This window comes from Pristiophorus japonicus, chromosome 6 (genome assembly GCF_044704955.1).
Source record: "Pristiophorus japonicus isolate sPriJap1 chromosome 6, sPriJap1.hap1, whole genome shotgun sequence".
Classification (NCBI taxonomy): domain Eukaryota; kingdom Metazoa; phylum Chordata; class Chondrichthyes; family Pristiophoridae; genus Pristiophorus; species Pristiophorus japonicus.
Genome location: NC_091982.1, coordinates 9,590,082 through 9,617,132, shown reverse-complemented (window position 1 = coordinate 9,617,132; position 27,051 = coordinate 9,590,082). Strand labels below are relative to the sequence as shown.

At 45.1% G+C, this 27,051-nt stretch overlaps 1 protein-coding gene and 1 long non-coding RNA gene across 4 annotated transcripts in view; one reads left to right on the top strand and one right to left on the bottom strand.

Moving 5' to 3' along the window:
- The window catches only part of gcna (germ cell nuclear acidic peptidase), a 48,705-nt gene extending 29,669 nt beyond the window's left edge, over positions 1-19,036 (bottom strand). The window contains exons 1-5 of one of the 3 annotated variants that reach the window (XM_070881984.1): positions 18,566-19,036; positions 13,986-14,082; positions 10,586-10,880; positions 8,844-8,910; positions 6,484-6,542 (exon numbers count right to left, since the gene is read on the bottom strand). In XM_070881984.1, the coding sequence (XP_070738085.1) occupies positions 6,484-6,542; positions 8,844-8,910; positions 10,586-10,880; positions 13,986-14,082; positions 18,566-18,585 (538 nt within the window). In that variant the 5' untranslated portion in view covers positions 18,586-19,036. The remainder of the gene's footprint in view (positions 1-6,483; positions 6,543-8,843; positions 8,911-10,585; positions 10,881-13,985; positions 14,083-18,565) is intronic. The other 2 variants (XM_070881985.1, XM_070881986.1) reach the window with 2 other exon arrangements.
- Positions 19,037-19,149: 113 nt separating this feature from the next.
- Positions 19,150-27,051, top strand: part of LOC139265546 (uncharacterized) — a 48,157-nt gene continuing 40,255 nt past the window's right edge. The window contains exon 1 of the long non-coding RNA XR_011593568.1: positions 19,150-19,209. This is a non-coding gene — a long non-coding RNA (uncharacterized lncRNA). The remainder of the gene's footprint in view (positions 19,210-27,051) is intronic.

The window sequence follows — 27,051 nt, the reverse complement described above, 5'->3', positions numbered from 1 at the left end:
TGTGGCACACCACTAACCACTGATTTCCAACCGGAAAAGGACCCATTTATCCTGACTCTCTGCTTTCGGTTCGCCAGCCAATTCTCTATCCATGCTAATACATTTCCTCTGACTCCGCGTACCTTTATCTTCTGCAGTAACCTTTTGTGTGGCACCTTATCGAATGCCTTTTGGAAATCTAAATACAGGGCCTTGGTGAGGCCTTGGTGAGGCCACACCTGGAGTATTGTGTACAGTTTTGGTCTCCTAACTTGAGGAAGGACATTCTTGCTATTGAGGGAGTGCAGCGAAGGTTCACCAGACTGATTCCCGGGATGGCGGGACTGACCTATCAAGAAAGATTGGATCAATTGGGCTTGTATTCACTGGAGTTCAGAAGAATGAGAGGGGACCTCATAGAAACGTTTAAAATTCTGACGGGTTTAGACAGGTTAGATGCAGAAAGAATGTTCCCAATGTTGGGGAAGTCCAGAACCAGGGGTCACAGTCTGAGGATAAGGGGTAAGCCATTTAGGACCGAGATGAGGAGAAACTTCTTCACCCAGAGAGTGGTGAACCTGTGGAATTCTCTACCACAGAAAGTTGTTGAGGCCAATTCACTAAATATATTCAAAAGGGAGTTAGATGAAGTCCTTACTACTCGGGGGATCAAGGGTTATGGCGAGAAAGCAGGAAGGGGGTACTGAAGTTTCATGTTCAGCCATGAACTCATTGAATGGCGGTGCAGGCTAGAAGGGCTGAATGGCCTGCTCCTGCACCTATTTTCTATGTTTCTATGTTTCTACCACATCCATCGGTACACCTCTATCCACCATGCTCATTATATCCTCAAAGAATTCCAGTAAGTTAGTTAAACATGATTTCCCTTTCATGAATCCATGCTGCGTCTGCTTGATTGCACTATTCCTATCTAGATGTCCCGCTATTTCTTCCTTAATGATAGTTTTAAGCATTTTCCCCATCACAGATGTTAAACGAACCAGCCTATAGTTACCTGCGTTTTGCCTGCCCCCCTTTTTAAACAGAGGCGTTGCATTAGCTGCTTTCCAATCCGCTGGTACCTCCCCAGAGTCCAGAGAATTTTGGTAGATTATAACGAATGCATCTGCTATAACTTCCACCATCTCTTAATACCCTGGGATGCATTTCATCAGGACCAGGGGACTTGTCTACCTTCAGTCCCATTAGCCTGTCCAGCACTAGCCCCCTAGTGATAGTGATTGTCTCAAGGTCCTCCCTTCCCACATTCCTGTGGCCTGCAAATTTTGGCATGGTTTTTGTGTCTTCCACTGTGAAGACAGCAGCAAAATAATTGTTTAAGGTCTCAGCCTTTTCCACATTTCCCATTATTAAATCCCCCTTTTCATCTTCTAAGGGACCAACATTTACTTTAGTCACTCTTCCGTTTTATATATCTGTAAAAGCTTTTACTATCTGTTTTTATGTTTTGCGCAAGTTTACCTTCGTAATCTATCTTCCCTTTCTTTATTGCTTGTTTAGTCATTCTTTGCTGTTGCTTAAAATTTTCCCAATCCTCTAGTTTCCCACTAACCTTGGCCACCTTAAATGCATTGGTCTTTGATTTGATACTTGAAGCAAAGATGGGTCGGAAAGAGAAGGAAAGATGGGTCGGAAAGAGAAGGATGCGCGGGGGCAGGGGGGAGGTCGGAGAGGGAAGGAATGGGGTAGGGTCGGACAGGGAAGGAATGGGGACGGTGGAGAGATGATACAGGTCATAGAGAGGGGGGAAAAGTCAGGCAGAGGGTAATGAGAAGGGACTAATTAGCAATCTTGTTGTGTGAGGCTCCTTGGGGAAGAGTGACCATAATATGGTAGAATTCCTTATTAAGATGGAGAGTGACAAAGTTAATTCAGAAACTAGGGTCCTGAACTTAAGGAAAAGTAACTTTGGTGGTATGAGGTGCAAATTGGCTAGATTAGACTGGCAAATGATACTTAAAGGGTTGACAGTGGATAGGCAATGGCAAACCTTTAAAGATCATATGGACGAACTTCAACAATTGTACATCCCTGTCTGGAGTAAAAAGAAAACGGGGAAGGTGGCTCAACCATGGCTAACAAAGGAAATTAAGGATAGTATTAATTCCAAAGAAGTGGCATACAAATTAGCTAGAAAAAGCAGCAAACTGGAGGACTGGGGGAATTTTAGAATTCAGCAGGAGGAGGACAAAGGGTTTAATTAAGAGGGGGGGAAATAGAGCATGAGAGGAAGCTTGCCAGAAACAAAAACTGACTGCAAAAGCTTCTATAGATGTGAAGAAAAAAGATTAGTGAAGACAAACGTAGGTCCCTTGCAGTCAGATTCGGGTGAATTTATAATGGGGAACAAAGAAATGGCAGACCAACCGAACACATACTTTGGTTCTATCTTCACAAAAGGAAGACACAAACAACCTTGTGGGTGTACTAGGGGACCAAGGGTCTAGTGAGAAGGAGGAACTGAAGGATATCCTTATTAGGCAGGAAATTGTGTTAGGGAAATTGACGGGATTAAAGGCCGATAAATCCCATGGGCCTGTTAAGTACTCTGGGATGCAGACTAAGTAAGTGGCCCTAGAAATAGTGGACGCATTGGTGATCATTTTCCAACAGTCTATCGACTCTGGATCAGTTCCTATGGACTGGAGGGTTGCTAATGTAACACCACTTTTTAAAAAAAAAGGAGGGAAGAGAGAAAACGGTAATTATAGACCGGTTAGCCTGACATCGGTGGTGGGGAAAATGTTGGAATCAGTCATTAAGGATGAAATAACAGCACATTTGGAAAGCAGTGATAGGATTGGTCCAAGTCAGCATAGATTTATGAAAGGGAAATCATGCTTGACAAATCTTCTGGAATTTTTTTGAGGATGTAACCAGCAGAGTGGACAAGGGAGAAGCAGTGGATGTGGTGTATTTGAACTTTCAAAAGGCTTTTGACAAGGTCCCACACAAGAGATTGGTGTGCAAAATCAAAGCACATGGTATTGGAGGTAATGTACTGACGTGGATAGAGAACTGGTTGGCAGACAGGAAGCAGAGAGTCGGGATTAACAAGTCCTTTTCAGAATGGCAGGCAGTGACTAGTGGAGTGCCGCCAGGCTCAGTGCTGGGACCCCAGCTCTTTTACAATATATATTAATGATTTAGATGATGGAATTGAATGTAATATCTCCAAGTTTGCAGATGAGACTAAACTGGGTGACGGTGTGAGCTGTGAGGAGGACACCAAGAGGCTGCAGGGTGACTTGGACAGGTTAGGCGAGTGGGCAAATGCATGGCAGATGCAGTATAATGTGGATAAATATGAGGTTATCCACTTTGGGGGCAAAAACACAAAGGCAGAATATTATCTGAATGGCAGCAGATTAGGAAAAGGGGAGGTGCAATGAGACCTGGTTGTCATAGTACATCAGTCATTGAAAGTTGGCATGCAGGTACAGCAGGCGGTGAAGAAGGCAAATGTCATGTTGGCCTTCATAGCTAGGGGATTTGAGTATAGGAGCAGGGAGGTTTTACTGCAATTGTACAGGGCCTTGGTGAGGCCCCACCTGGAAAATTGTGTTCAGTTTTGGTCTCCTAATCTGAGGAAGGATGTTCTTGCTATTGAGGGAGTGCAGCGAAGGTTCACCAGACTGATTCGAGGGATGGCTGGACTGACATATGAGGAGAGACTGGATCAACTGGGCCTTTATACACTGGAGTTTGGAAGGATGAGAGGGGATCTTATAGAAACATAAGATTCTGACTGGACTGGACAGGTTAGATGCAGGAAGAATGTCCCGATGTTGGGGAAGTCCAGAACCAGGGGACACAGTCTTAGGATAAGGGGCAGGCCGTTTAGGACTGAGATGAGGAGAAACTTCTTCACTCAGAGTTGATAACCTGTGGAATTCCCTGCCAGAGTTGTTGATGCCAGTGCATTGGATATATTCAAGAGGGAGTTAGATATGGCCCTTACGGGTAAAGGGATCAAGGGGTATGGAGAGAAAGCAGGAAAGGGGTACTGAAGGAATGATCAGCCATGATCTTATTGAATGGTGGTGCAGGCCCGAAGGGCCGAATGGCCTACTCCTGCACCTATTTTCTATGTTTCATTTAGAAAGAGACAGATCAAGCACAGTCAGCATGGATTTGTTAAAGGAAGGTCGTGTCTGACTAACTTAATTGAACTTTGAGGAGATAACAAGGAGGGTCGACGAGGGTAGTGCGTTTGATGCAGTGTATATGGATTTTAGCAAGGCTTTTGGTAAGATCCCACATGGCAGACTGGTCACGAAAGTCAAAGCCCATCGGATCCAAGGCAAAGTGGCAAGTTGGATCCAAAAAGTGGCTGAGGCAGGAAGCAAAGGGTAATGGTTGATGGGTGTTTGTGTGACTGGAATGCGGTTTCCAGTGGGGTTCCGCAGGGCTCAGTACTAGGTCCCTTGCTTTTTGTGGTATACATCAATGATTTGGACTTGAATGTAGGGGGTATGGTTACGAAGTTCGCATGGTCAATAATGAAGAAGAAAGCTGTAGACTGCAAGAAAATATGAATGAACTGGTCAGGTGGGCAGAACAGTGGCAAATGGAATTCAATCTGGAGAAGTGCAAGGTGATGCATTTGGGAAGGGCTAACAAGGCAAAGGAATACACCTTGGAGTGCATGTCCACAGATCCCTGAAGGTAGCAGGCCAGATAGATATGGTGGTTAAGGCAGCATACGGAATACTTGCCTTTATTTACTGAGGCATAGAATACAAGAGCAGGGAGGTTATGCTTGAAATGCAGAAAACACTGGTTAGGCCACACCAAGAGTACTGCACGCAGTTCTGGTCACATTACAGGAAAGATGCGACTGCACAAGAGAGGATACAGAGGAGATTTACGAGGATGTTACCTGGACTGGAGAATTTTAGCTATGGAGGAAAGATTGGATAGGCTGGGTTTGTTTTCTTTGGAAGAGGAAGCTGAGGGGGGACCTTATTGAAGTGTATAAAATTATGAGGGGCCTAAATAAAATGGATAGAAAGGACCTATTTCCCTTAGCAGTGGGGTCAACAAACAGGGGGCATAGATTTAAAGTAATTGGTAAGAGGTTTAGAGAAGATTTGAGGAGAATTTTTTTTTTTTTTTTACCCGGGTGGTAGTGAGGGTCTGGAACTCACTGCCTGAAAGGGTGGTTGAGGCAGAAACCCTCACCACAGTTAAAAAGTGCTTGGATATGCAATTGAAGTGCTGTGACCTACAGGGCTACGGACCAAGAGCAGGAAAGTGGGATTAGGCTGGATAGCTCTTTGTTGGCCAGCGTGGACATGCTGGGCCAAAATGGCCTCCCTCTGTGCTGTATATTTCTATGATTCTATCTTTACTCGAAGAATATTGTGCTACAAGCACTCCCAACATGTTCACTCCTTTGTTGAACAAATTTTATCTAAAAAAATGAAACACAGCCTGTGGCTATCTCCGTCACTTGCTTCCCAACTCCTGCAATAGGCTCCTTTTCATTTTACATTAGAGCCAGAAATTAAAGACTGCACCTCTACCTATTGGATTATTCGAAGGGGGAATGTGAGGACATTTCTGATTAGAAAACCACTACCATAAACTTTTAAAACCTGACCACTGGTCTCCGATTTACCTCCATTTTCTCAGACATCCGACACATTCAAAATGCTGCTGGTTGCTTTAATGAGCATTAGGGTGCTAGATTGACAAGCATTTAGTAGTATAGTATTAGGCAGTCCCTAGTGTCGAGGATGACCCACTTCCACATCAAAAAGGGATGAATTCACAGGTGTTTCAATGAGGGACCTGACATTCCAGGTCCCGAACTACATCCTGAAGGGTGGAAGATGCCTGTGCGTGAATTATTTTAACGTGGAGTGGCCGTTGCACATCAGCCACCACACAGGCTTGACAGAGCAAGGTCTTGGTCCAGTGGCAAGGGTTAACCAAGACGACTGGAGACCAAGCTTTGCTGCACGGACCGAGTACACACACATACTCCTACTGTCCATAGATCGCAATGCGTGCTGGCCCGTGCTGCACCTTCCCAGAGCCCTGACCCCGCTGTTGTTGTACGCTGCGCCACTCCTGGGCCTCTGCCTCGCTGCTGGGCTCCTCGACTCCCGACCCTGCCGCTCCTAGGCCTCGACCTGCATTTATGGACTGAGTGGCTCCTTGACTTTTTTCCTTTTTGTCGGCGTCTTTGAGTCTTGCAGGACATGGGTCTTAATACAAAAGTGCCCATAATAGTGCTAATTGGTAGTCTCACAAAGAAGCAATAGGATGGTTACTGTGGGAACTAGAAAAAATTCCACACCGCTGCAGTAGGGTGTACTCTGAGGCTGGGGTTAAGACACATTGTTGGAGTTTTGGACCTTACCCTGGCGTGTTCAATACAAATACAGTGACAAAGCACCAACCTACATAGCTGACTTTGAAGAAGACAAAAGCAAAGTTTCAAAAAAAACCACACACATTTAAGATACTACTCACATTTTTCAAAACCTTCATCCCCACTGGAATCCGTGCTTAGTTCAGAAATATAGTCAGGTCTGATGATATGAACAAAACATGAGTACAATTGTCATTCTAATGCTTTGCATATAAAGAATTTGATAGCACAGAATGAGACTGTTGTGTATGGAGAAAGAGTCAGACTGAACACTGTGAGCTCAAAGTAAAGTGTGACCGTAGTCTTTTGTTGCAGGTCTCCAGAATGTCTGTCCAACCTGTGAAGCCTCCTTAAATACCTGTGCTCCCAAGGGATTATGGGATCCCTTAGGATGAGCCCTCTGGTGGCTGTACAGAGTAAATACAAGTATACATTTATAACAGAGACGATTCAGCCCATCGTGCATGTGCCGACTCTCTGGGAGAGCTAACCACATAAGTTCCCACTCCTGCCCTATCCCCATATAAGGCAACTACGATAAGGAAAGCCTTTTGGTCAATCTTGGTTCACCGTTCAGCAAGCCCCTACGTTCCCCCATTGCAGTATCTAATTTAAAAAATATATATATAAACTAAATGATTTCAGGGTTTTCACCTCCAATATTGTCTGGAAATCTGTTGATCACTCTGAAGAATAACTTCCTGATCTCAGTCTTAATTTGCTTTTCACTAGTCTGAGCTAGTGGTCAGACAGGAAGCAAAGAGTAGGAGTAAATGGGGACTTTGCAGAATGGCAGGCAGTGACTAGTGGGGTACCGCAAGGTTCTGTGCTGGGGCCCCAGCTGTTTACACTGTACATTAATGATTTAGACGAGGGGATTAAATGTAGTATCTCCAAATTTGCGGATGACACTAAGTTGGGTGGCAGTGCGAGCTGCGAGGAGGATGCTATGAAGCTGCAGAGCGACTTGGATAGGTTAGGTGAGTGGGCAAATGCATGGCAGATGAAGTATAATGTGGATAAATGTGAGGTTATCCACTTTGGTGGTAAAAAGAGAGAGACAGACTATTATCTGAATGATGACAGATTAGGAAAAGGGGAGGTGCAAAGAGACCTGGGTGTCATGGTACATCAGTCATTGAAGGTTGGCATGCAGGTACAGCAGGCGGTTAAGAAAGCAAATGGCATGTTGGCCTTCATAGCGAGGGGATTTGAGTACAGGGGCAGGGAGGTGTTGCTACAATTGTACAGGGCCTTGGTGAGGCCACACCTGGAGTATTGTGTACAGTTTTGGTCTCCTAACCTGAGGAAGGACATTCTTGCTATTGAGGGATTGCAGCGAAGGTTCACCAGACTGATTCCCGGGATGGCGGGACAGACCTATCAAGAAAGATTGGATCAACTGGGCTTGTATTCACTGGAGTTCAGAAGAATGAGAGGGGACCTCATAGAAACGTTTAAAATTCTGACGGGACTGGACAGGTTAGATGCAGGAAGAATGTTCCCAATGTTGGGGAAGTCCAGAACCAGGGGACACAGTCTAGGGATAAGGGGTAAGCCATTTAGGACCGAGATGAGGAGGAATTTCTTCACCCAGAGTGGTGAACCTGTAGAATTCTCTACCACAGAAAGTAGTTGAGGCCAATTCATTAAATATATTCAAAAAGGAGTTAGATGAAGTCCTTACTACTAGGGGAATCAAGGGGTATGGTGAGAAAGCAGGAATGGGGTACTGAAGTTGCATGTTCAGCCATGAACTCATTGAATGGCAGTGCAGGCTAGAAGGGCCGAATGGCCTACTCCTGCACCTATTTTCTATGTTTCTATATCCTAATCTTGCAAATTCATTTAAAGTAATATTCTGGATTTACCTACAATCCCGTTTAAAGTTTTTTTCTAGATAATTTATTCACTTCCCTTTTAAAAGCTATTATGGATTCTGCTTCCAACACTTTGATGGATCATTCCACATCTTAAAAATTCTCAAGTTCACTTTCATATTTTTGGTGATCTTAAATTTATGCGCTTTAGTTACTCACACTAACCAGTCGAAATATTCTTTCCCTATTTACTTATCAAAATTTTGAGCATAATCAATCAGATATCTTTTTAACCTTATCCATTCTAATGAGTCAAGTTTCTTCTCAAACCCCTCATAACTAAAGCCTTCCACCCCTGGAATCATCATACTGAATTTCTTCTGCACCCTATCCATGACTAAATCAAACCACTATTTTGAAATAATTCAGAAAAGTAATTGAGCACCAACTCCATGAGTATTGGCATAATCTTGGACAGACTAAAATCAGTGCACAGCTATACAGGAAAAATGGCTAACTAATGTACTTAGAGCAAATGTTGAGAAAGGCTGATCTATATACTATGAAAACCAATCAGAGCTCTTTTTCCTCAACAGGATTTATTGAAGCAGAAGCTACCGTGGCATCCCCAGTACACTCACCTTTTATTCTTGGTCCTTCTTGCTGTGAAGTCTGAGTTTAATGTCCCCTTCTGGGTCAAAACTGTGCCTGTAAGACAGCGTTTTGAATTTTGTTACTGAACAAATGGAATTGGAAACTTACAATGTTCAAATTAAACAGAATCATACACAGAAACACTTCCATTAACTCTGCAGTGCATCTTTCTCAAAAGATCTATTTAACTCCGATCCAGTTGTACAGGTTCAACTAGTCATAGGAGCTGGTTTTCAATCAGTTGAGTGGGGGCACATGGAGAAGAGAAACAAGGGCACAAAGGAGAGAGTAATACTGGATTGAGAATTGTGTTTGTATCTACAGGTCGTGGATGTAATGCTTAATTTGATTTGATGCAGCCTGGAAAAATTTTTTTTTTTTTTTTTTTAAAAAAAGGACCCAATTAACTCCAAAATAAATGATTATTAACTTACAGAACAAAAACTGACAGGAACAACACTGGCTTAGCTGGGTTAAAACAAGTGTTGATAAGATTCAGTTTTGGAGATTACAGTATGTGTCAAGCAAAGATAGCGGTGTAGTTTGTAAAGCAAATTAACTAGTGGAAGTCCCATTCAAGTCTACATCTTCAACAACAAATATAAAAACCATATATGACCTCTAACCAGGGGTTTTATGGAAACTGTTCTGTTTTTTTTCTTAATGTGTTGGTTCAAAACTCTGTGGTACAGCTCTAGCAAGTTATCAGTTGTCTTCCTTCCTGGTTCATTGGCACTTGCATATATTTAGACCACTAATATATTTATTTTAACAGGGACTTCTTAGAAACAAGTTATGCACACAATCTAACATGATGTAGACATCTTTCTTTTCCAAAGTTTGAATTAATTTTGAAATTAAAACAAACATTAAATTCTAAAATTCTGGCAGGAGATGCTTAAAAACATTACATCAGGCAATGTGACCGATTAAAGCTTTTAAGGAAACTACTCATCGCCTGACTAAACGGTCAGAAGTTGTCTCCAACTTCTGCTGACAATATAAACTGATCAAACTCTTACTCACAGGGCCGATCGTTGAACCAAGGCCAGTCCTCTAACCTCTCCTCAACTAAACAGCAGCATATTACAGCAGCATATTTCCTACAATTAAACTTTGCTGGGCAAACGTACATTCTGTAAACTCTAAGATGACAACATTCAAATGGTGCTGAAAACCAAAAGGATACATACAAACACACACACACAAACACACGGATCAGCTGCATAAGAGTAAGGGGGGTGCGGTGTGGAGAGAGAGGGCGGAGGAGAAACAATAGCTGCCTGAGATTCATGCGATTTTAAAAATCCTACACACCTTCCCACCCCGCACTCGCCCCCCCCCCCCCCCCCCCCACCCACCACCTTACCTCATTTTCTTTAATCATAATATACTAATCAGCTCCTGCAGCACTGTACATAGAATCAAGACAAAGTGTAGATGGAAGTAGGGATAGAGCCGGGCATAACTGGACCAGGGTGTGCAGGCATAATTCATAGCATTTAAAGTCAGGCATTCAGTCTTTATTTTCATAGAATATAAATTCCTATATCCACATTTATAACAACCTATGTAAATCTGCCAGTGGAGATGCTAGCAGGAAGTGTGTGCAGGTATTAAGATTGTGAATACGTTATATAGATTATATAGGTACCTCACTACATAAACACTGTTTGCATCAAGTGTTAGTGAAGCAAAAAGCAGCATTGAGCCACAGTCTGATGCTTACAAATCTCAAAATCATCATCACTGCTGGAGTCGCAGATGGCTATGGTTCCACTACAGTTCTGTGGCTTCTCGTCCACTCTCTCGATCACTGAATATTCATCATGTCTTTCTTGCCTGCTCTCTGGAGTAATTTTTTGCCATGATTCAGCCTCGTCTTCTGAACTAGACAGTAACAGCTTGCACACACATGAATCACAGGTTTCTGGGCTCTCCTCAGATTCAGAGTGTAGATTCATTGTTGTGTCTTTACAATGATTCTTCAAGTGTTGCCTGGATTTCTCAATTTTTTGCTGAAGCTGAAAAATAGCAAAACAATGCAAAGCAAGATAAACACTTGGAATGGCATGGAACTAAAATACTGGTATGTCAAATACTACATAGTACATGACGTTTCCAGTGCTGATATAAATGGAAATATCTATTATGATTTGAGCTTCCTCCCAACACTTGCTCTTATGTTTATGGTTAAATAGTCGTCTCTATAAGCAGACCATGAACTGAAACATGCTTCCTTAGATTAACATGCCCAAGGTTAACAATTGATGTATATCAAAGAGCAACTTGGATTTATATAGTGCTTTTAACATAGGAAATGAACTCCAATGCACTTAAAAAGACAGGAGGAAAAAATGGACACTGAACCAAAGAAAATTAGGATTTCTGCTCTTCCCTCAGACGGGATTTCCATTTTTCTCTTTTACCTTGTTCATCTTCTTTGATTTCTGTTTCCCTTCTCATGTTTGATCAAGTATCTGCCGAGACTCGCTTTCACAACCACATCTCTTTCCTCAGAAACTGTCTCTGCCTCAGACTTAATCCATGTGGATTCCAACTGAAATTCCACCCCTCATGTTTTGGATCCACCCAGGATTACAGGTATCTCAGATATTCAACGTTCCTCAAACCACTGCTCTCGCCGCATCCTGGGATCCACACACAACGCTATGCGCCACCACATGCACACTCTCGACCTCTGTCTTCAGCAGCACCGACTCACTATCTCTAAGCTGTCCTGGCCCGCAGTTCCATTTTATCCTTTGCCTCATCCGGCACTTTAACCAAAAAGTTTTTTCCTTCCTTTCAGGTTTCAAGGATTGTAAATTTCAACAACTCTTGGACACCAACACCCCTCCAGAACCTTCTTCCCCCACACTTCCCTCTGATCCCATCCCTTCTTCCAATCTCACCCCCTGCTGGGTTTTCACTATCCCCCCTGACCCCGAACGATCAGTCCTCAGTAAAGGCCTGAGCTTCATCCTGAAAGGGGAACCTCCGACTAGCTTGTGTGGCAGGAAAATCAAGGATATCTTGGACAACAGCTTGAGTGGTAAAACAATAGACAAGGCTAAACAAGATAGTGAAATGGGATTAAGCTAAATCTGCTGACCCCAACTGTCAGTAGTAAATCAATTGCAACAATGTGTGTCATAGGTCAGACTAACTGCTGACCACAACTGTTTATAAACAGTGACTGTTTAAGTGTTATATAATGCTGACTGCAACCTCTGTTACAGTCTAACAGTTATCGAAACTAGTAAACATCTGGTAGTAAACAGGAATTAAGATTAATGATGTAATCTAGAAAGTAGGTGGGGACATTGTACAATGTGTCATTTATGAATATAAATATCTGTAAATTTCTGCATCAATTTGGAGAGACTTGGCTAAGGACAGAAAGCAAGTTGTCTCCCTGTACGTGCGATTAAAGACTGTTTGAACTATGTCAGACTTGTGTGGAGTATTTTGAAATATTCCACAACAATTGGCGTAGTCAGCAGGATACCAAGCGGATGGCAGATACTGGTAGATGGAAACACGTCAAACACGCAAATACGTTTTCAATTACCACGTACAGATAGGACAAGTAAAAGTCTGTCTGATGTCAGCTGCCGGAGAGATCCGATCCTGCAAGTCTGAACGAGACTACATGCAGTCTACACCTAACTACTATAGACAAAACGACTTGTGTAATATTGTTTTATCTGGATTGAATCTGTAGCAGAGTATATAATAAGAACGTTGCAATTGAACGTATAAAGTCGGTATAAGTTGAAAATATCCGTCTCGCTCGGGAGAAGTTTGAAAGGAGAGATACCGCCAACAAATAACCATGGGAGATAAGGACTTGGAGTGGGGACCCGAGGGATCCCTGACCAAGTATTTAGCTGATAGAAATAAACAGATTATAGTAAAGATATTGAAAAATAAATGGGACCCTAGTGCAATTCCCGCCAGGCAAAAGGAGTGGTGGGAAGACAAGAAAAAACATAAGAAAAGACATGGATAATAGTAACTCCAGCATATTATGAATTAAGCAAAAAAGTTAGAGGCAGCCGCAAAAAGAATGCAAGCAAATGTGACGAAATCATGCGCAAGCGCGACTGTATCAGTCACCAATGGCGCTGACAGCACCAGACATGACAATGATGGATCCATAGACTGGGGAGATTTAGGAAAAAAGACAGTAGATTATAACAGGGATGATTGGTGGGATGCACTACCCCTCCTATGGCAAACCATTCTCACCTGCAGCTATTAAATTGTAGGGGCCTGGGGGGAGGGGGAGAGCACAAGGTGGGCTGGGGGAGGGAGAGATATAGAGCATGTTCTTCCAATCCCCTACAAGAGACATCATTGGAGTGGACGATATCCAGAAGTCACGACACTGTCACTATTCACTTCATACCCAATAAACCTGTTAATAATCTGTACACAATGTCTGCCCCATCTATGGTGGGGGGGGATGTACCTGCGCTGGGATAAGGCACTTTGGCTGAGGGAGGCATGCACTTTGACTAGGGATAAAGCACTTTGGCTGGCCCTTGCTGTCTTCTCGGCAGCTGTCCTCTGTCGCTTCAGAAAGTCAAAGTGGATCAAGTTACAATTTGCAAAGTCAAAGAGACCTTGGGATAGGCAGTTCTAGTTACACATTCCTATGAAACTTCAGGGTGGGGCTTATCCTCCAAGAGAGCAATCAGAAACAAAGGGTGGAGCATGTTGGCCATTTTTGCAAGACAAATATAAGCACATCCTTTATTTTTATACTCAAGTGCAACACTCAATTTACAAGTCTTGACTCACCTCCCCTATTCCGTGATTAACACCTATTCAAGATAACACTTACAGCTGACTGACAGTTAACTGCCAATTAATACCTTGCCCAACATAAATCTATATCTGCCCTATCAAATCCTTAAATCATCTTAAACACCTCAATCAGATCATCCCTTTATCTTCTATATTCATGGGAATAGAAGTTATAGTCTTTCACCTAATTATATGGCTTGCAATATAAACACTCATTACAAGGTGTCCTTTAATTCCTAGACAAGTGCCATAGATAGGAGATATAACATTAATATCAAATGTCATCATGGCATTGATTATAGGTTCATATTTACCTGTGTTTCAATGACATTTAGATCATCATGTTTTGCCCAACCAAGTTGCACAGCTACACGCTGGAAGAGAGTGTACGTTTCTTCATCCATTCCGGCCCTGTGTGTTTAGTTTTAAAAAAATCAACATTCACCAACATAGAAAATAGGTGCAGGAGTAGGCCATTCGGCCCTTTGAGCCTGCACCACTATTCAATATCATGGCTGATCATTCACCTTAGTACCCCTTTCCTGCTTTCTCTCCATACCCCTTGATCCCTTTAGCCATAAGGGCCATATCTAACTCCCTCTTGAATATATCCAATGAACTGGCATTAACAACTCTCTGCGGTAGGGAATTCCACAGGTTAACAACTGAGTGAAGAAGTTTCTCCTCATCTCGGTCCTAAATGGCTTACCCCTTATCCTTAGACTGTGACCCCTGGTTCTGGACTTCCCCAACATTGGGAACATTCTTCCTACATCTAACCTGTCCAGTCACATCAGAATTTTATATTTTTCTATGAGATCCCCTCTCATTCTTCTAAACTCCAATGTATAAAGGCCCAGTTGATCCAGTCTTTCTTTGTAGGTCAGTCCAGCCATCCCAGGAATCAGTCTGGTGAACCTTCGCTGCACTCCCCCAATAGCGAGAACGTCCTTCCTCAGATTAGGAGACCAAAACTAAACAATATTCCAGGTGAGGCCTCACCAAGGCCCTGTACAATTGTAGTAAGACCTTCCTGCTCCTATACTCAAATCCCCTAGCTATGAAGGACAACATACCCACTTGCCTTCTTCACCACCTGCTGTACTGCATGCGAACTTTCAATGACTGATGTATCATGACACCCAGGTCTCGTTGCACCTCCTCTTTTCCTAATCTGTCACCATTCAGATAATATTCTGCCTTCATGTTTTTGCCACCAAAGTGGATAACTTCACATTTATCCACATTATACTGCATCTGCCCACTCACCTAGCCTGTCCAAGTCAACCTGCAGCCTCTTAGCATCCTCCTCACAGCTCACACTGCCACCCAGCTTAGTGTCATCTGCAAACTTGGAGATATTACTCTCAATTCCTTTATCTAAATCATTAATTTATATTGTAAATAGCTGGGGTCCCAGCACTGAGCCCTGCAGCACCTTACTAGTCACTGCCTGCCATTCTGAAAAGGACCCGTTTATCCCGACTCTCTGCTTCCTGTCTGCCAATCAGTTCTCTAGCCACGTCAGTACATTACCCCCAATACAATGTGCTTTAATTTTGCACACCAATCTCTAGTGTGGGACCTTGTCAAAAGCCTTTTGAAAGTCAAAATACACCACATCCACTGGTTCTCCCTTGTCCACTCTACCAGTTACATCCTCAAAAAATTCCAGAAGATTCGTCAAGCACGATTTCCCTTTCATAAGTCCATGCTGACTTGGACGAATCCCGTCACTGCTTTCCAAATGAGCTGCTATTTCATCTTTAATAATTGATTCCAACATTTTCCCCACTACTGATGTCAGGCTAACCAGTCTATAATTACCCATTTTCTCTCTCTCGCCTTTTTTTTAAAAAGTGGTGTTACATTAGCTACCCTCCAGTCCATAGGAACTGATCCAGAGTCGACAGATTGTTGGAAAATGATCACCAATGCATCCACTATTTCTAGGGCTACTTCCTTAAGTACTTGCAGACTATCAGGCCGCGGGGATTTATCGGCCTTCAATCCCATCAATTTCCCCAACACAATTTTCTGCCTAATAAGGATATCCTTCAGTTCCTCCTTCTCACTCGACACTCGGTCCCCTAGTATTTCCAAAAGGTTATTTGTGTCTTCCTTAGTGAAGACAGAACCAAAGTATTTGTTTAACTGGTCTGCCATTTCTTTGTTCCCCATTATAAATTCACCTGAATCTGACTGCAAGGGACCAACGTTTGTCTTCACTAATCTTTTTCTCTTCACAAATCAATAGAAGCTTTTGCAGTCAGTTTTTATGTTCCCAGCAAGCTTCCTCTCATACTCTATTTTCCCTCTCCTACTTAAACCCTTTGTCCTCTGCTGAATTCTAAATTTCTCCCAGTCCTCAAGTTTGCTGCTTTTTCTGGCCAATTTATATGCCTCTTCCTTGGATTTAACACTATCTTTAATTTCCTTTGTTAGCCACGGTTGAGCCACCTTCCCCATTTTATTTTTACTCCAGACAGGAATATACAATTGTTGAAGTTTATCCATGTGATCTTTAAATATTTGCCATTGCGTATCCAACATCAACCCTTTAAGTATCATTCGCCAGTCTATTCTAGCCAATTCACATCTCATACCATCGAAGTTACCTTTCCTTAAGTTCAGGACCCTACCCTCTGAATTAACTGTGTCACTCTCCAGCCCATATTAAAACACAAACATCATCAGACTTGCAACATGCACATGTGAGATGAAATGCAGATCACCAACATAAAGGCAGCAATCTCACAAAATTAGCAAAGCAATAAGTTGCTTTCTGGAAACATGGCACAGAATTACAGCCAGAAGTACACTCTGGTACTTGCACCATAAAGCTGTCCAAAAACATTATATTCCTAATGTTGGAAAGCTGGTCCATTATGGCGCTCCAACAAGTGGTCCACGCTCGCAATTAAAGAACATAAGACTTAGGAACAGGAGTAGGCCATCTAGCCCCTCGAGCCTGCTCCACCATTCAACAAGATCACGGCTGATCTGGCCATGGACTCAGCTCCACTTACCCGCCCGCTCCCTAGAACCCTTAATTCCCTTATTGGTTAAAAATCTATCTATCTGCGATCTGAATACATTTAATGAGCTAACCTCAACTGCTTCCTTGGGCAGAGAATTCCATAGATTCACAAACCTCTGGGAGAAGAAATTCCTTCTCAACTCGGTTTTAAATTGGCTCCCCCGTATTTTGAGGTTGTGTCCCCTAGTTCTAGTCTTCCCGACTAGTGGAAACAACCTCTCTGCCTCAATCTTGTCTATCCCTTTCATTATTTTAAATGTTTCTATAAGATCACCACTCATCCTTCTGAACTCCAACGAGTAAAGACCAGTCTACTCAATCTATCATCATAAAGGTAACCCCTTCATCTCCAGAATCAGCCTAGTGAATCGTCTCTGTACCCCTTCCAAAGCTAGTATATCCTTCCTTAAGTAAGGTGACCAAAACTGCATGCAGTACTCCAGGTGCAGCCTCACCAATACCCTGTACAGTTGCAGCAGGACCTCCCTGCTTTTGTACTGCATCCCTCTCACAATGAAGGCCAACATTCCATTCGCCTTCCTGATTACCTGCTGCACCTGCAAACTAACTTTTTGGGATTCATGCACAAGGACCCCCAGGTCCCTCTGCACCGCAGCATGTTGTAATTTCTCCCCATTCAAATAATATTCCCTTTTACTGTTTCCCCCCCCCCACACCCCACACAAAAGGTGGATGACCTCACATTTTCCAACATTGGATTCCATCTGCCAAACCTTAGCCCATTAGCTTAATCTATCTAAATTTCTTTGCAGCCTCTCCGTGTCCTCTACACAACCCGCTTTGCATCATCTGCAAATTTTGTTACACTACACTCTGTCCCCTCTTCCCGGTCATCTATGTATATTGTAAACCGTTGTGGTCCCAGCACCGATCCCTGTGGCACTCCACTAACCACCTATTTCCAACCCAAAAAAGGACCCATTTATCCCAACTCTGGTTTCTGCTCGCCAGCCAATTCTCAATCCATGCGAATACATTTCCTTGGACTCAGTGTACCTTTATCTTCTGCAGTAACCTTTTGTGTGGCACCTTATCGAATGCCTTTTGGAAATCTAAAGACACCACATCCATCGGTACACCTCTATCCACCATGTTCATTATATCCTCAAAGAATTCCAGTAAATTAGTTAAACATGATTTCCCCTTCATGAATCCATGCTGCGTCTGCTTGATTGCACTATTCCTATCTAAATGTCTCGCTATTTCTTCCTTAATGATAGCTTCAAGCATTTTGCCCACTACAGATGTTAAACTAACCGGCCTATAGTTACCTGTCTTTTGTCTGCCCCCTTTTTTAAACAGGGGCATTACATTAGCTGCTTTCCAATCAGCTGGTACCTCCCCAGAGTCCAGAGAATTTTGGTGGATTATAACAAATGCATCGGCTATAACTTCCGCCATCTTTTTTAATACTCTGGGATGCATTTCATCAGGACATGGGGACTTGTCTGCCTTGAGTCCCATTAGCCTGTCTAGCACTACCCCCCTAGTGATAATGATTGTCTCAAGGTCCTCCCTTCCCCCATTCCCTTGACCAGCAATTTTTGGCATGGTTTTTGTGTCTTCCACTGTGAAGACCGAAGCAAAATAATTGTTGAAGGTCTCAGCCATTTCCACATTTCCCATTATTAAATGCCCCCTCTCATCTTCTAAGGGACCAACATTTACTTTAGTCACTCTTTTCCATTTTATAGATCGGTAAAAGCTTTTACTATCTGTTTTTATGTTTTGCACAAGTTTACTTTCGTAATCTATCTTTCCTTTCTTTATTGCTTTCTTAGTCATTCTTAGTTGTCGTTTAAAATTTTCCCAATCTTCTAGTTTCCCACTAACCTTGGCCACCTTATACGCATCCCCAGGTAACTAATTCTCAATCATCAGCATCACATCAGGGGCGGCAATGAACAGTTGGGCCTCGAAAAGGCAAAATCAGGGACGCTATAGGTTTCCGGTTACAGGATTAATTCAAGACAATCGGATCACACAGAAAATCACCACCAGAACCGAGGCGTGGAGTTGCTCAGCAAACAAGCTGTATTGGAGAAAGAAACCGACACCACCGAGTACGGATTTCAGGTTAACTGTTGAGGTCAAATATGCTCACTAGTCCCGGGTATGACAGTAAAAGTCCCCGGAGCTCTGTCTGTCCGTCCACACACACAGAGAGAGAGAGAGAGAGAGAGAGAGAGCCCTGAGCACAGCGACTCTCCCTCTCACCAGCACGGGTCTGCCTGTCGGACACAGCGCCGCTCTGAAACCTCCCAACAACCCGTTCACACGGAGCCGCCAAGACACAAACTCCCGGCGAGCACTGCCCGCGCGGCATCACGTGAGCCAACGTCAGGTTATTTGAATTCTGGCGCCACACCGAGGCGCGCGGAGGTTTCCCTGTCTGCGCATGCCTCACTCTGCCCAACTCGGCACCGGCTGCTCGGATCAAAGACCTTTGGGGGTCAGAGGTTAACAACAAGAGATTTGTGAGTTTAAGGAGTTCGCAATATTCTTCGTTAGCTTTACTACATTAAGGGCCTCTATTATAAATCATAGAAGGAGGCCATTTGGCCCATCGTGTCTGGTCACGAATAAGAACATAAGTAATAGGAGCAGGAGTAGGCCATACGGCCCCTCGAGCCTGCTCCGCCATGCAACAAGATTATGGCTGATCTGATCATGGACTCTGCTCCACTTCCCTGCCTACTCCCCATAACCCCTTATCGTTTAAGAAACTGAATAAATTTAAGACAGAAATAGACAATGTCCCAGCTTCCACAGCTCTCTGAGGCAGCGAGTTCCACAGAGTTACAACCCTCAGAGAAGAAATTTTTCCTCATCTCTGTTTTAAATGGGCGGCCCCTTATTCTAACATCATGCCCTCTAGTTCTAGTCTCCCCCATCATATAATGAAGTTAAGATCAAATTTCCCAAATAGTGAAACCAGTCTCAAGATCTGCTTAAAGTCCTAAACATAGGATATATAAGAATAGGAGTAGCCCATTCACCCTCTCAAGTCTGTTCTGCCATTCAGTTAGGTCCTATCCCTTGCTACCCTTACCCAACAAAAATTTACTGGGTCACAGACTTTTGGGGCAAAAGATTTCCACTATCTGGGTAAAAAAAGTGTTTCCCAATTTCATTCTTAAATGGCCAAGCTCTAATTTTAAGGTTGTGCCTCCCTTGTCCTGGATTCCCTGAAGATTATTTTTAAAAAAGCAATGCCACTCCAAAGAAACAAAGTGTCCCTGATGACTCAGCACATCTCTTGATGAGATGCTGAGCCATACGGAGCAGGGTTTGCTGAAATGCTACAATTTTTAAAAATTTACTCATGGGATGTGGGTGTTACTGGCAAGGCCAGCATCTATTGCCCATCCCTAATTGCCCTCGAGAGGTGGTGGTGAGCAGCCTTCTTCAACCGCAACAATCCGTGTGGTGAAGGTATACCACCATGCTGTTAGGGAGGGAGTTCCAGGATTTTGACCCAGTAACGATGAAGGAACGGCAATATACTTCCAAGTCAGGATGCTATGTGACTTGGAGGGGAACGTGGAGGTGGTGGGTGTTCCCATGCACCTGCTGCCCTTGTCCTTCTAGGTGGTAGAGGTTGCGGGTGTGGGAGGTGTTTGCCAAAGAATCCTTGGTGAGTTGCTGCAGCCACGGTACAGCGGAGGGAGTGAATGTTTAAGCTGGCGGATGGGGTGCCAATCAAGCAGGCTGCTTTGTCCTGGAGAGGCCTATAAAGGCCCAGTGGCTGCGAGAGGCGGCGGCAGATCGGAGGCGGGAGCTCGAGGTGCGTGGAGAGGCTTATAAAGGCCCAGCTTGTGCAGTTCCAGCCGGGAGAAAAAGCAAAAAAGTAGAAAGAAATCAAAAGGTGACATCACAGCCAAAGGGGTAAGTGATTGGCTGGTAATTGGTGAGTAGCTTTTCTTTTTCTTTTTTATATCAGTAAGTAACCTGCTAACAGTGTTGTCGCCAAATTAAGTGTATCTAAGGGTTAAGTCATGGCAGGAGAGCTCGATCACGTGATATGCTCCTCCTGTACCATGTGGGAACCCAGGGACACTTCCGGTGTCCCTGACGACTAAGTGTGCGGGAAGTGTATCCGCCTCCAGCTCCTGACGGTCCGCGTTGCGGAGTTGGAGCTGAAGGTGGATGCAATCTGGAACATCCACGATGCTGAGAATAACGTGAGTAGCACGTGTAGCGAGTTGGTCTTACCGCAGGTGAAAGGTCCACAGCCAGATAGGGAATGGAAGACCAGCAGGAAGAGCAGTGCAAGGAAGGTAGTGCAGGGGTCCCCTGCGGTCATCCCCCTGCAAAACAGATACACTGCTTTGAGTACTATTGAGGGGGATGACTCATCAGGGGAGGGCAGCAGCAGCCAAGTTCATGGCACCGTGGCTGGCTCTGCTGCACAGGAGGGCAGGAAAAAGAATGGGAGAGCAATAGTGATAGGGGATTCAATTGTAAGGGGAATAGATAGGCGTTTCTGCGGCCGCAACCGAGACTCCAGGATGGTATGTTGCCTCCCTGCTGCAAGGCTCAAGGATGTCTCGGAGCGGGTGCAGGACATTCTGAAAAGGGAGGGTGAACAGCCAGTTGTCGTGGTGCACATTGGTACCAACGATATAGGTAAAAAAAAGGGATGAGGTCCTACGAGACGAATTTAAGGAGCTAGGAGCTAAATTAAAACGTAGGACCTCAAAAGTAGTAATCTCGGGATTGCTACCAGTGCCACGTGCTAGTCGGAGTAGGAATCACAGGATAGCTCAGATGAATACGTGGCTTGATCAGTGGTGCAGCAGGGAGGGATTCAAATTCCTGGGGCATTGGAACCGGTTCTGGGGGAGGTGGGACCAGTACAAACCGGACGGTCTGCACCTAGGCGGGACCGGAACCAATGTTCTAGGGGGAGTGTATGCTAGTGCTGTTGGGGAGGAGTTAAACTAATATGGCAGGGGGATGGGAACCAATGCAAGGAGACAGAGGGAAACAAAATGGAGACAGAAGCAAAAGACAGAAAGGAGATGAGTAAAAGTGGAGGGCAGAGAAACCCAAGACAAAAATCAAAAAGGGCCACTGTACAGTAAAATTCGAAAGAGTCAAAGTGTAATAAAAAGGCAAGCCTGAAAGCTCGGTGCCTCAATGCGAGGAGTATTCAGAACCCAGGAGATGGCTCTGAGCTAGTTAGAGTGGTGAGAGCTCAGATGAACAGGACCCCAAGAAAGAATGCAAAAGGCAGGAAGCAACAGAGCAGAGTAGCACTGGGATAAGTGTAAACCACAAGGTGATAGGAAGGGACAATATGTATGAATATAAAGGGGCTGCAGGAGGGGTCAAAACTAAAAATCATAGTTTAAAAACTAGTATTAAAACACTCTACCTAAATGCACGCAGCATTCGAAATAAAGTAAATGAGTTGACGGCATAAATCATTACAAATGGGTATGATTTGGTGGCCATTACAGAACCGTGGCTGCAGGGAGGCCAAGACTGGGAATTAAACATACAGGGGTATCTGACAATTCGGAAAGATAGACAAGAAGGGAAAGGAGATGGGGTAGCTCTGTTCATAAAGGATGATATCAGAGCAGTTGTGAGCGACGATATTGGCTCTAATGAACAAAATGTTGAATCATTGTGGGTGGAGATTAGAGATAGTAAGGGGGAAAAGTCACTGGTGGGCACAGTTTATAGGCCCCCAAATAATAACTTCACGGTGGGGCGGACAATAATCAAGGGAATAATGGAGACATGTGAAAAAGGAACGGCAGTAATCATGGGGGATTTTAACCTACATATCGATTGGTCAAATCAAATCGCACAGGGTAGCCTTGAGGAGGAATTCATAGAATGCATACGGGATTGTTTCTTAGAACAGTATGTTACAGAACCTGCAAGGGAGCAAGCTATCTTAGATCTGGTTCTGTGTAATGAGACAGGAATAATAAACGATCTCCTAGAAAAAGATCCTCTCGGAATGAGTGATCACAGTATGGTTGAATTTGTAATACAGATTGAGGATGAGGAAGTAGTGTCTCAAACGAGCGTACTATGCTTAAACAAAGGGGACTACAGTGGGATGAGGGCAGAGTTGGCTAAAGTAGACTGGGAACACAGACTAAACGGTGGCACAATTGAGTAACAGTGGAGGACTTTTAAGGAGCTCTTTCATCGTGCTCAACAAAAATATATTCCAGTGAAAAAGAAGAGCGGTAAGAGAAGGGATAACCAGCCGTGGATAACTAATGAAATAAAGGAGAGTATCAAATTAAAAACCAATGCGTATAAGGTGGCCAAGCTTAGTGGAAAACTAGAAGATTGGGAAAATTTTAAACGACAGCAAAGAATGACTAAGAAAGCAATAAAGAAAGGAAAGATAGATTACGAAAGTAAACTTGCGCAAAACATAAAAACAGATAGTAAAAGCTCTTACCGATATATAAAATGGAAAAGAGTGACTAAAGTAAATGTTGGTCCCTTAGAAGATGAGAAGGGGGATTTAATAATGGGAAATGTGGAAATGGCTGAGACCTTAAACAATTATTTTGCTTCGGTCTTCACAGTGGAAGACACAAAAACCATGCCAAAAATTGCTGGTCACGGGAATGGGGGAAGGGAGGACCTTGAGATAATCACTATCACTAGGGGGGTAGTGCTGGACAGGCTAATGGGACTCAAGGTAGACAAGTCCCCTGGTCCTGATGAAATGCATCCCAGGGTATTAAAAGAGATGGCAGAAGTTATAGCAGATGCATTCATTATAATCTACCAAAATTCTCTGGACTCTGGGGAAGTACCAGCGGATTGGAAAGCAGCTAATGTAATGCCTCTGTTCAAAAAAGGGGGCAGACAAAAGGCAGGTTAGTTTAACATCTGTAGTGGGAAAATGCTTGAAGCTATCATTAAGGAAGAAATAGCGGGACATCTAGATAGGAATAGTGCAATCAAGCAGACGCAACATGAATTCATGAAAGGGAAATCATGTTTAACTAATTTACTGGAATTCTTTGAGGATATAACGAGCATGGTGGATAGAGGTGTACCGATGGATGTGGTGTATTTAGATTTCCAAAAGGCATTCGTAAAGGTGCCACACAAAAGGTTACTGCAGAAGATAAAGGTACGCGGAGTCAGAGGAAATGTATTAGAATGGATCGAGAATTGGCTGGCGAACAGAAAGCAGAGAGTCGGGATAAATGGGTCCTTTTCGGGTTGGAAATCGGTGGTTAGTGGTGTGCCACAGGGATCGGTGCTGGGACCACAACTGTTTACAATATACATAGATGACCTGGAAGAGGGGACGGAGTGTAGTGTAACAAAATTTGCAGATGACACAAAGATTAGTGGGAAAGCGGTTTGTGTAGAGGACACAGAAAGGCTGCAAAGAGATTGAGATAGGTTAAGCGAATGGGCTAAGGTTTGGCAGATGGAATACAATGTTGGAAAATGTGAGGTCATCCACCTTGGAAAAAAAACAGTAAAAGGGAATATTATTTGAATGGGGAGAAATTACAACATGCTGCGGTGCAGAGGGACCTGGGGGTCCTTGTGCATGAAACTCTTTTAGAGTTTATCTGTAAAACAAAACATTAAACTGTGCCACCCGACCTGGATGACAAACCAGACATTTACAAGACCATTTTTTTTCTTTCCTTTTTTTTTGTGTTTTTTCTTTTTTTGTTTTTTTTTTGGGCACTAAAATCACATTTTTCCCCAGTGCCCCCTATAAAAGGGAAGGGGGACACTAAAAGCACCGGCAATTAAAACAAATTAAACTTTAAAACGTAAATTCAAATTCAAATTTGGTTGCCGGGCGTGATGATGCACTCCAGTCCCTCCGGTGCCCACCTCTCGCGGAAGGCCACGAGCGTACCGGTGGACACCGCGTGCTCCATCTCCAAGGACACCCTGGACTGGATGTAAGAGCGGAAGAGAGGCAGGCAGTCAGCATGAAACTCTTTTAGAGTCTACCTGCAAAACATAAACATTAAACTGTGCCACCCGACCTGGGTGACACACCAGACATTTACAAGGCACTTTTTTTCCTTTTTTTTTTTGTGTGTGTTTTTTTTTTTGGCACTAAAATCACAATTTCTCCGGTGCCCCCTATAAAAGGGAAGGGGACACTAAAAGCACCGGCAATTAAAACAAATTAAACTTTAAAACGTAAAATCAAATTAAAATTTGGTTGCCGGGCGTGATGATGCACTCCAGTCCCTCCGGTGCCCACCTCTCGCGGAAGGCCGCGAGCGTACCGGTGGACACCGCGTGCTCCATCTCCAAGGACACCCTGGACCGGATGTAAGAGCGGAAGAGAGGCAGGCAGTCAGGTTGAACGACCCCCTCGACCGCCCGCTGCCTGGACCGGCTGATGGCATCCTTGGCCGTGCCCAGGAGCAGTCCTACGAGGAGGCCTTCGGACCTACCCGCTCCCCTCCGCACAGGGTGCCCAAAGATCAGGAGGGTGGGACTGAAGTGCAGCCAGAATTTCAGGAGCAGCCCCTTCAAATAATGGAACAGGGGCTGCAACCTCGTGCACTCAATAAAAACATGGAACACGGACTCCTCCAGACCGCAGAAATTGCAGGCGGCCTGGGAGTCCGTGAACCGGCTTAAAAATTTGTTGCACGGCACTGTTCCGTGCACCACCCTCCAGGCCAAGTCCCCGATGAATAGTGGGAGGACCCCTGCGTAGAGTGCCCTCCATCGGGGACCCCCGCCTCCTCCGGACGGCAAGATGGTACGCCATGGCGTGTCCGGACGGCCGGCGAGGATGGCAAAGTTGAGGGTGTGCAGGAGCAGCCCGTACAGGAAACCCCTCCGCGCGGAACTGAAAGGCACGGAGGGGATTTCCCCGAGGCGGCTCAAGTTGTGAGGCGCCGGCCCCCGAGGGAGGTTCCGGGGTTTGGTGCCGATGAGGAATTCCGTCCGGACGGGGGTCAGTTCGGACGGGATCTCCCCACGTGCTTGAGCCTCCTCGATGCACCTAACGGAGTCAGGGCCCAGAGCTGTTTTTAGCGACTCGATGGCATCGGCCGCGTGGCGGACGTTGGCAGAGTTTAGGCGCCGCGCCAGCGTGTCTGGCGCCATCCAGCCCGCTCCTCCGCCATCGAGCAGGTCCCTGACCCTGGTCACCTCACCAGCCACAGCCCTCTCTTCCGACCGCCACATGAAACCTCGGCCTTGGAGGTACGGATTCCCGAGCAGCGGCTCCTGCAGGACGGCCGCCACTCCAGCCGGCGGAGAGCTGCGCTTGGTGGAGACTTTGTTCCAGACCCTGATGAGTTCCCTGTAAAAGACAGGCAGCTCCCGGAGGGCGGTCCTGGCACCCCCCAAGTTCACAAACAGGAGCTGCGTGTCATAATTGAGGTCGCGCTGCTGGCGGAAGAAATACCTCGCCAGAGCACACCACCTAGGAGGGGGCTCGACGTAAAGGTATCTCTGCAGGGTCTGAAGACGGAAAGTCGCGAGCTGGGCGCTGACGCACACCAACGACTGACCGCCCTCCTCAAGCGGGAGACTCAAGACCGCGGCAGAGACCCAGTGCTTCCTGTTGTTCCAGAAGAAGTCCACCAGCTTCTTCTGTATCTTGGCGACAAACGCAGGGGGAGGGGTCAAAGTGACCAGCCGGTACCACAACATTGCGGCCACCAGCTGGTTTATGACTAGCGCTCGACCCCTGTAGGACAGCACTCGGAGCAGTCCTGTCCAGCGCCCTAGGCGAGCGGCGACCTTGGCCTCCAGCTCCTGCCAGTTCGCCGGCCAGGCTCCCTCGTCGGGGCTAAGGTAGACTCCCAGATAGAGGAGATGGGTCGTGCTCCAGGCAAAAGGCCTGAGCTCTTCCGGCAGGGAGTCCACCCGCCACTGACCCACCAGGAGTCCGGAACATTTCTCCCAGTTGATCCTGGCGGAGGACGCGGCCGAGTAAATCTCCTGGCACTCACGCATCCTCCGCAGGTCAGCGGGATCCTCTACCGCGAGGAGCACGTCATCGGCGTAAGCCGAGAGGACGACCTCCACGCCCGGCCCTTGCAGAGCCAGTCCCGTCAACCTCGTCCGCAAGAGGCGCAGGAAAGGCTCCACGCAAACGGCGTATAACTGGCCGGACATGGGGCATCCCTGGCGCACCCCTCTCCTAAAGCGAAGGGGCGCCGTCAAGGACCCGTTAACCTTAATCAGACACTCCGCGGCGGCGTACAAAAGTCGGATCCGGGCGACGAAATGCGTCCCGAACCCGAAAGCGCGCAGAGTTCCGAGCAGATAGTCGTGATCCACCCTGTCGAACGCCTTCTCTTGGTCGAGGGATAGGAAGGCGACCG